The sequence below is a fragment of the Brachyhypopomus gauderio genome, chromosome 12, assembly GCF_052324685.1.
Source record: "Brachyhypopomus gauderio isolate BG-103 chromosome 12, BGAUD_0.2, whole genome shotgun sequence".
In the NCBI taxonomy this organism is placed as follows: domain Eukaryota; kingdom Metazoa; phylum Chordata; class Actinopteri; order Gymnotiformes; family Hypopomidae; genus Brachyhypopomus; species Brachyhypopomus gauderio.
In genome coordinates this window covers 12,645,401-12,654,872 of record NC_135222.1, presented here as the reverse complement: position 1 = coordinate 12,654,872, position 9,472 = coordinate 12,645,401, and the positions used below count along the sequence as shown (strand labels likewise).

Below are 9,472 nucleotides of genomic sequence, written 5' to 3'. Positions count from 1 at the left end.
GCTCCTCGTAAAAGCCCCGCCCACTCCATGTTAGCCAGCATGGCTAACAAGAAAGGCAGCAAGAATCAGAAGATAAATTTAACTAAAGGTAAGTCGTGGGCATTTTGCTTTATGCAAATCTACATCTGTAAAAACAGGATAAGACAGAGCAGCACTGTGGACTGGAGACTGCATCTCCTTAGTTGATTAAGTGCCTGCTACACTTGTCTGAATTCATTTTGTAGGCCAGAACTTGAGAGCTAAACATTAGAGTTGGTTCTTCACCTCGAGCCTTGGATGTTCTTAGATTGGAGATTCCCAGTCCACTCCCAGGCATGTGGGCTGCTCCAGGTTTTTTGCTGTTCGGTTTCTCTTTCTCATCCACCTGTACCAGGTGAAGAAGGGCTGTAGAGCTCTTCATTGTCTTGAGGGTGGTCTTGAAGGTTAAAGAGCCCCAAAAATCTGGACTACCGGAATGTACTTGAGTAGTGGGTTAAGAGCCTCTTGAGTTCATCTCTCTTTTCGTCTCCGCTCGTCTAATCTCTCCTCTCCTCCTCTTGTCAAATCTCTCCTCTTGTCGAATCTCTCCTCTCATCTCATCTCTCCACGCGTCTAATTGCCTCTCCTCTCATTTTCCCTCTTCTCTATTCTCTACTCTTTTCTAATCTCATCTAATCTCTCCTCTCCTCCTCTTGTCTAATCTCTCCTCTCCTCCTCTCGTCTAATCTCTCCTCTCCTCCTCTAGTCTAATCTCCTCTCCTCTTGTCTAATTGCCTCTCCTCTCCTCTTGTCTAATTGCCTCTCCTCTCATTTTCCCTCTACTCTTTTCTAATCTCATCTAATCTCTCCTCTCCTCATCTTGTCTAATCTCTCCTCTCCTCCTCTCATCTAATCTCTCCTCTTGTCTAATTGCTTCTCCTCATTTTCCCTCTTTTCTATTCTGTACTCTTTTTTTAATCTCGTCTAATCTCTCCTCTCCTCCTCTTGTCTAATCTCTCCTCTTGTCTAATCTCTCCTCTTGTCTAATCTCTCCTCTCGTCTAATCTCTCCTCTCGTCTAATCTCTCCTCTCCTCCTCTTGTCTAATCTCTCCTCTCCTCTCATTTTCCGTCTTCTCTATTCTCTACTTTTTTCTAATCTCAACAAATTTTTCCTCTCCTCTTAGCTTGTCTAATTTCCTCCTCCCTCCTATACATCGTTTGATTGACAGACTCTGCTGGCTTAAAACATTAATGGAAGGCAGTCAGGTGCTCCTTTGGGAGGTGAGATTTCATCATTTGCCATCTTCAGTATGCTGGATTGGTTTCTATCCTCTGTAACATCTTTCGGTCATGACTGCAGGTGTGTGTGTGCGCGCGTGTGTGTGTAAGAGGGTGGATGAGTGTGTGTGAGAGAGCTATCCTTAGCTTCAGTAATCACACGTGCCCTTGGGGAAAGCACAGTCATAGGGACGATTCCCTAAGCCCCTCCCTCCCCATCTCTCTCTCCTTTTCTTTCCCTCACCGTCTAAATCTCTCTTCCTCTCTGCTTCCATCTCCCTCATCTCTTCCTCCATTTTGCTCTTTCCATCTAAACTTTTTCTTTTCTGTCATGTATTCCTCCATTTTCCATTTTCCTTTGTCTTCCTTTCCTGTTCTTCTCTTCACACTCCACCTAATCTTCCAATGACACTTCTCTCTCTCTCTCTCTCTCTCTCTCTCTCTCTCTCTCTCTCTCTCTCTCTCTCTCTCTATCCATTCTCCCCTTATCCTCCTCTCCTCAGCTCCCCCTCGATGTGCTGGCGTGTGAAATTAAAGCACAGACCCATCTAATCCCCAAAAGACAACATTTATCAGTGCACATTAGAGGAGACAGCTGAGTGGGGGGGTTTGTCCGCCGTGCCCCTTTGGCCCAGTGGGTTGGAGCACACTTATTCACCAATCGGCATGCGTGGCCGTGCTCACAGGATTCTGGACCAGGCCTTCTGATAGGCCACCAGGTTACTGACAACCTCTAAAAAAGTGTCCGTGGCCATCCTTGGTTATGGACATGAAGTTGTGCAAACATTAAGGCTGTGTGCGGGGGTATTGAGGAGGGGACGCGGTCAACTCGAAACTGCTCAGTGATTTGTTGCCCCGCCTTTCATCCTCCAGGTGCTGATGGACTAGGCTTCACCGTGGTGACCAGGGACTCGTCAGTGCACGGGCCCGGCCCCATCCTGGTGAAGAGCATCCTTCCCCGGGGGGCCGCCGTCCGGGACGGCCGTCTGCAGTCCGGAGACCGCATCCTGGAGGTGAGGGGGCCGGCGGGCACATTCCTGAGGCTTCGCCCACACAACTGTGGAAGAAACGATCCAGTGCTTTGTGGTTTTCTGGAATAAATGAGCAGGGGTCCTTTAAGTAAACAAAAACTAAGTGAAAAAAGTGTCCAAATGTCCAACATGGTGTTAATCTTCATTTTGTAGGTGAACGGGGTGGACATAACCGGCCAGACACAAGAGGAGCTGGTTGCTATGCTGCGTAGCACCAAACTAGGGGAGACAGTGTCATTGGTCGTAACACGGCAAGACGAGCTGTTTTTACCTAGAGAGTTGGTAAGCTGGTGATTTGTTTCTATGTGTGTGTGTGTGTGTGTGTGTGTGTGTGTGTGTGTGTGTGTGTGTGTGTGAAACCTTTCTTATCCTGCGTACCTTTACAGACACAAAAGTCTGAGGCCATTTCCTTTCCTTCAAGTTTGAGACATGTCCCACGGCCTTCACTTGGCGCCCATCCGCCCCTGTATGTCCTCCCCTCTCCTCCCTTGCCCTACGCTCTCCTCTCCTCCGCTCCTCTCTTCTCCTCTCCTCTCGGGTGATGTGCAGAGTCAGCTCCAGGCAGGAAGCTGCGTCGCCAGCCGCTCGACAGGAAGTAGGGGATCTGGCTGCCCCCTTCTGAAAGTGCCTCAGTGTTTTGGGGTCATGCTCATCTTGCTTCCCACTCCTCTCCCCGTTTCCTCCAAGCATTAGACCCCCCCCCCCCCCCCCCCCTTCAAGGTCCCGTGCGATCCCCCCCCACCCTGCCCGACCCCAGCTCCGACCCCAGCGGCCGGGCTCCTATTTCCATCAGCTCAGGAAGCGAGCCCGCCCCCACCCCTCCAACCGCCATTGTGTCGCTGTCTATCTACAGTTCATTTACACCGTTCTCTCAGCTCATCAAAGGCCCCGTGAGGTTTTGAACGGGTCAGTTATAAACACCCTCTGCAGAGTCAGGCGGGTTGGGAAAACAACCCTTCACCCCTCCGCCTCCACCCGCCTGCATTGCTTCCTCTATCAGACGTTCTGTGTCTCATAACAAAGACGAACGGGCCACGCAGACTAGCTGCTCCAAACTCGAACCCTCCATCGACGCTCCAACCGTACCGCCACTTGACTACATCCGTCACGCGGCGTGTGTCGTGTCGTTCCTGTGGTTGGTGTGAGCTTGGTTGGCTTCAGTGAAGATATTTTTACCAAAACACAAACTTGGTAAATGAACAAACCCGTAACCGGTAAAAAATGTGAGTGAGAAAGCAGAAAAAATGCTGCTGAAAATGCAGCCTCTCCTCCCAACACGTTTGAGGTGTTTCTCTACCCTGCTTGTACGGGGTGAGGATTTATCGTCTTTTTTGTTTTCCGTTATTTTGAAAGATGAAAATACGTTGACTGCCTTAAAAAGCTCTGCAGTTGTGTGGTAGCTGAAATTGGGTCCTCAAGTACATAATGTAGTCCTAAATGATGCCTGCTCCTCTGTTGGGTTTATTTCTGTTCTACAGTGTGGTCTTGACTTTGCGAGAGCTGTTGAGGAGGTCTTGCTTTAAAGCAACAGCTGCGTCTTCTGAGCCGCACACCTGCGCACACCCCAGTGTGCCTGCGTGGACACACGCGGGCACGTGCGCCGCTCACGCAGTGGAGTCTTTTATTAATCTCCTGCTCTTCTGAAGCACCAATGCGGAGCACGAAGAGGCTTCCGTGAGCTGAAGGCGTGTAGAGCTGTATTCATGCAGAACCCCTGGCCTCCCCTTCTCATTCTAATCCAGCATGGGTTAGGTCTGCCTCTCCTCTCCATGGCTAAATGGGAGCATAAATGCACTGATGGGCAAAGGAAGGAGTGGAGGAGTAAAAAAAAATCTGCAAAAGGAAAGGATATAAACAGACATAATGACTGTGCAGACCCGTCGCATTTCTGACACGCCATCTGCTCTTTGCTTTGCTTGTGTGTGTCTGTGTGTAAGTGTTTTCGGGAGTGTGTGTGTGGACTGATTTGAGGAACCTGAAGACCTTCGAAAGCCCTCCCAACTGTCTCAAGAGCCCGTTTAACACGTCTGTCTGGCGTGTCTGTCTCGCACCTCACACATCCACCACAGTCCTTGTCTGCTTCTCCGGTTCATCGTTACACGCTGACTCCTGCTCGTCTTCCCAGCATCCCCCGGGATGTCCTGAATAAACACACACTGTTCGGGAAGGAAACCCGGAGGACTCCCATCCGGGAAGCGGCGAGACAAGGCCGCGTGTCGCACGGACCACAGCGGGGTTTGTGGGTAATACGGGATCGTTGACAGAGTTAGAGCTCTGTTTGTGTGCGCTCTCTGTCTTGGCAACTGGATATCCTGCAAGACAGATATACATACATACACACACACACACACACACACACACACACACACACACACACACACGTGTGCCTGTGCACGCACACGCAGGTCCGTTGTATGCTCCGTGGGTGCACTGTGGCATCAGTGATGGAGCGTCAGAATTCCCTACAGCATTCTTCCACAACCTACAGCCTGACCCCACACTCAGGCCTGAAGGAAGAGGGCCATGGGCACAGCCCGCACACCGCCCAACACCCCCCACACCCCCACAGGAAGTGCCGGCTCCTTGCAGACGTACACACACCTCCGTTTGTTTATTCATAGTGTTCTATGAATGGAGCCATAACACTGGTGTGTGTTCTCTGATTCGGGACTGCGTTGGCCCTCTGACACAAAATGCACGGAGCTTTAATAAGTGTCAGTTGTTCTTTTGAAGATGTGAAGCAAAAACCACAAAGCGCCATTGCTGGTTCCACTCTACCCACCGATGTGATGCGCATGTGATCCCACACACTGGAAGTCTGATCTGAGGTTTTCCCTGCTCGAAATCTCCTGGTGCGACTCCTCCGTCTCAAGCCAAGACGCAGACGCCGGCATCCAGGAGCGCTGATCCGACATTGGCCGAACTGATGTCATGTGAAGTCGGCTCTCTGTTGGAGGTGCAGTCTCAGCACGGACTTCTTCTTTCTGTCCATGTTGCACACTGTGTGTGTGTGAGTGTGTGTGTGTGTGTGTGTGTGTGTGTGTGTGTGTGTGTGGGGAACAGGATCTTGCGGTGGAATGGGGGTAATCCTCACCCGGCATGTCATCTGCTCCAGATCTCAGTGGGGGGGATTTGAGTGGGATAGATGGCAACACAGGCATCTTACACTCTTTCTTTCTCTCTCTCTCTCTCTCTCTCTCTCTCTCTCTTCCCCTCTTTCTTGTACACTTCTGCACTCTCCTTTCCTGTCTGCCTCTCTCCTCTCCTCCTGCTCTCCTCTCTTCTTCATGCTCTTTAAGTCCTCTGACCTCCCATGCACACTATATCTAGTTGAAAACAAGCAAGACTCGTTTCTCATCTAGTTTCAGTGAAGTTATAGCTCCACCTACTTAGACATGTTGACCGGCCAATACCAAGACCCAAACCATTAAGCTAATGGAAACCGAACTGTATATACTTAGTTCCTACGTAATGCACTAAACCGGGGTTACTGGAGCACACCATTTTATTACCGTGTCAGTGTTATAACTGGGTGTCCAGGAGAAGGGCTGGTCTGATCCGATTCGCTCCAGTGGGGTTAATCCTGTGCGTACAGGTCTGAGGTCCTGCAGGAGGTCCAGTCCTTGAGTCTTTACACCTCACGACTCGGTTGACGGAGGACCTGTGCACATTTCTACACGCGTCTGACTAGTTCTGCATTGTTTCAGATTGCTTTTTTCTGACCACTTTATAGTTAGATTGATGGTGAGAGGGAGAGAAGGGGAAGATGAGGACAGGGTGTGTGTGTGTGTGTGTGTGTGTGTGTGTGTGTGTGTGTGTGTTTATTGATCCTCGAGAGAAGTTGTTTTGCCTCAGCAGCCTACAAGACACATCAAGTTAAGTCAAGTTAAGAGGACAGTACGAACCGTAAATCCCTCCAGGAGCACAAGGCTACCAGACAGCGAGTAATGAACAAGCCAACGCCGGGTGCCGGATGCTAAAGTGTCAGGCGCTTACACGGAAGAGCCGTCCGGAGCGGTCAGAGTAAAGAGCTGGCCACACGTCTCAGAAGGTGAATGGGACAAATAAGAGAGCCGCGCTGAGGCAGCAGTGTGGAGGTGTGAGGTTTACGTCTCGGTTCCCTCCCTTGGTGGAGAGCTGCACTGTGGGTTGGGTGGAGCTGGGGTGGAGCTCACTCATGACATTTGTACTTGACCAGTAATTAACAGGGTGCAGCTGACCATCTGGATCGGCCAATGTAGGCAACAGTCTACAGTCAACAGTAAATGAACACGTATGAAACAACTGAGATGGACCTCACAAACGGAGATGGACCTCTAACCCTAATAGAGCAGTGAGTGAGCGTAAGAGCAAGTCATGCTGCGCTTACTGATCGGCGAGGTCGGGGGCATCCGCCTCAACTTTTGCCCCCCTTGTGCTCTGGCAATTGTGAGTTCTGTGGCAAGAGGGATGGATGTCAAGCAGCCCCGTGGTCCCAGATTCTCCTTCAAAATATGGGTATACCAAGCTGGACCATGGAAGGGTGTAGATGATAGAAGGGTGTAGATGGGTGTAGACAATGAAAGGGAGTAGACGGGTGTAGGCGTTGTGAGTTTGGGAGTTGGTGGAGGTGAGGAATGGAGGGTTCTGGATACTGGGATTTTGTGCCTTTCGTAGTTTGAGCCTTTTTATTTGACACGTGGCATCAGATCGCATAACCCGAGCATAGTGCTATTATGGGCTGGTTTTTCTGGCTACTAAACGCCCCCGGAATTCTGCCACTTCCCATTTAATAATGATGGTTTGTAATTTTTCCATCCGCACCATCCTGCTGCCATTTAAATCCTCTTTTAATTTTGAGAGCAAAAAAATCTTGTGCTTTGAGGACGTGGGTTATTTCTCTAATGTCTATAGACCCGATGGAGAAGTAGGAGGTCTTCAAACAAGGAAAAATGGATTGGTGGTTGAGAGGGATGAGTTATTAGTCTCAAACGCTCCTCCCATCCCCCTCCTGTGTAAATGAGGCTTTCAAGAAGGTTATTATGTTTGGAAATGGCACATTCTCCTGAATCTGCTGTCATTCTATGTTGAAATGGAACAAACCCCCCCAACCCAAGGTTTTCTGCTCGATCACTCCTCTCACCCCCTCTCTCCTTTTCTCTCTCTCTCTCTCTCTCTCTCTCTCTCTCTCTCTCTCTCTCTCTACATTAATCCCCCATTTACTCCACCACTCTGCACTCTCAGGCTTTTTTGCCGTTTCCATTTTCTGTCTTTTCTACTCATTCTTCCTCTTCATACTCATCGTCGTTTTCATCTTTCAGCAATTCTACCAGGGGTCAGAGCCCATAAAGGCACCAGCAGACATGGGGGACAGATCTCCATGAGGTCTCCCTTTGTCACTTTGCCGGCTACCTCTTCCTGAAAGATATTTGACGTTCCAGCCTATGGCCCTAAGCGACGGCGACCACGCCCGTGTCTTTGCCGTAGAGATGGCTACTGCTCGTCTCCCGCTGCAGCCGCCCCCATGCAGTTTCACTCTTAAGGACGAGCTGTGCTCTGCTCTGTGGAAACTTCTCACCTCCAAAGGTGCTATTTGCTCGGGTTGAGCTCGGAAACTCGACAGCAGCTGGTCGATTCGATTGTGCGGCCGTTTCTCAGTGGATGGAGAAGAGAGAAGGGCTTCGGCTTGGAGGAGGGGGACGTTCACGTCTGCTGGATATGTTCAGGAGGCTTTGAAGTTGAAATGCTCCATTACTCTGAACTGGATTTGTTTTAAATGGTAACATGGCTATTTCTGATGTTGCCAGGTCTTGCATGTCTGTCTTGAAATTAATATCACATTCAATGTTCTACACACCCACCTGTGTTCTCCTCCACCTGTGCTCTGATATGGTGTGGAGGGGCTAGCACGTGGTATTATCAAGTCCAGTTGAAAAAACAATTAATTATAAAAAGGTTTACGGTTGTAGGTCCATTCAATGTAAAACGCACAAAATAAAAGTATGCGAAAAATATTAATTATAGTTCGCTACAGACCAAGCTAACAGAGATCAGCCATGACTAGCTAACAGCCAACTGCTAAAAAAAATTTCTAAGGTAAACAACAAAAATTTATAATAAGCAATATCAAGCAATAAATCACCAGCTTCAGTATGCGGATATGAGTTTCAAATTATAAATGTGTTACATTTGCACTAAAAGATTACACTACTGCTCCTGTTTACAGAAACGATTAGACGTTGTCTACTCTCCTGAACGGCCAGTTCAGTATGCACATTTATATGACTCCAAAAGCCAGTCAGAAATAAGTAAAGAAACAACTCTACACTGAACAGCTAAAACCCATTTTTGTGATTTTGTTCAGAGAGAATGGAGCAAGGCAAAGAAAAAAAAAAGTTGTGTGCGGTGGGGGGGGGGGGGGGTGTCTGGGGTAGAGGGAAAACCTCACATCCTGCCCCTGGCCTGATCGTTTCTTTTCACGTCTCTCCCTTCTCCTCTACTCCTGTTTTCTTGCCGTGTACCCATTATATTTTCTTTTTCCTTGTTTTTGCTTGAGCTTGTTGTTGTGTTTTTCTTTGATCTCTGACGTGAAAAATCTGCTTCTGATTTAGCCCAAGCCCAACTATCTAAACAATCGAGGCATTTTGCATCTGTATATGGTGAATCATTCTTGTAATTTGTGTGTGTGTGTGTGTGTGTGTGTGTGCGTGCGTGCGTGCCTGTGTGTTTCTCTCCATCAGAAGGATGAGCCAACGGGCCCTTTCCTATCTGAGGACGGCCGGGAGCAGCTGATGTTCGAGGTGCCGCTGAACGACTCTGGCTCAGCTGGCCTTGGCGTCAGCCTCAAGGGTAACAAATCACGGGAGACGGGCGAGGACCTGGGCATCTTCATCAAGTCCATCATCCATGGTGGGGCTGCCTTCAAGGTGAGGAGCCGCTTCACTGCTTGCTCAGTTTTTTCGAATGTTCTGGTGGTGGGTGTGACCAGGCGGTGGGTGTGGCCATGTGTAGGTCAACACCCCTAGCACCTGCTGGTTCCTCTCTCCAAAGGGCTGACCCACGCCTGGGTCACGCAGCACATGGCCAGACACCATGTGTAGCAGTGACTGTGCACAGCGGAGAGTGCTAATTTCCATCATGGAGCTGCTGGTTGGCTAGCATTATTCTGCATAGAGAGCACAGGGAAACACAAGCCAAGTTGATCTGTTTAGCATCTTCATCTGCA

The 9,472-nt window shown here is 49.4% G+C and overlaps 1 protein-coding gene across 1 annotated transcript in view; it reads left to right on the top strand.

The window, feature by feature from the left end:
• Positions 1–9,472, top strand: part of pard3ba (par-3 family cell polarity regulator beta a) — a 112,293-nt gene that overhangs the window by 39,460 nt on the left and 63,361 nt on the right. The window contains exons 9-12 of the mRNA XM_077023191.1: positions 1–88; positions 2,111–2,250; positions 2,422–2,550; positions 8,988–9,173. The exon at positions 1–88 is cut by the window's left edge and continues 310 nt beyond it. Coding sequence (XP_076879306.1) covers positions 1–88; positions 2,111–2,250; positions 2,422–2,550; positions 8,988–9,173 — 543 coding nt within the window. The remainder of the gene's footprint in view (positions 89–2,110; positions 2,251–2,421; positions 2,551–8,987; positions 9,174–9,472) is intronic.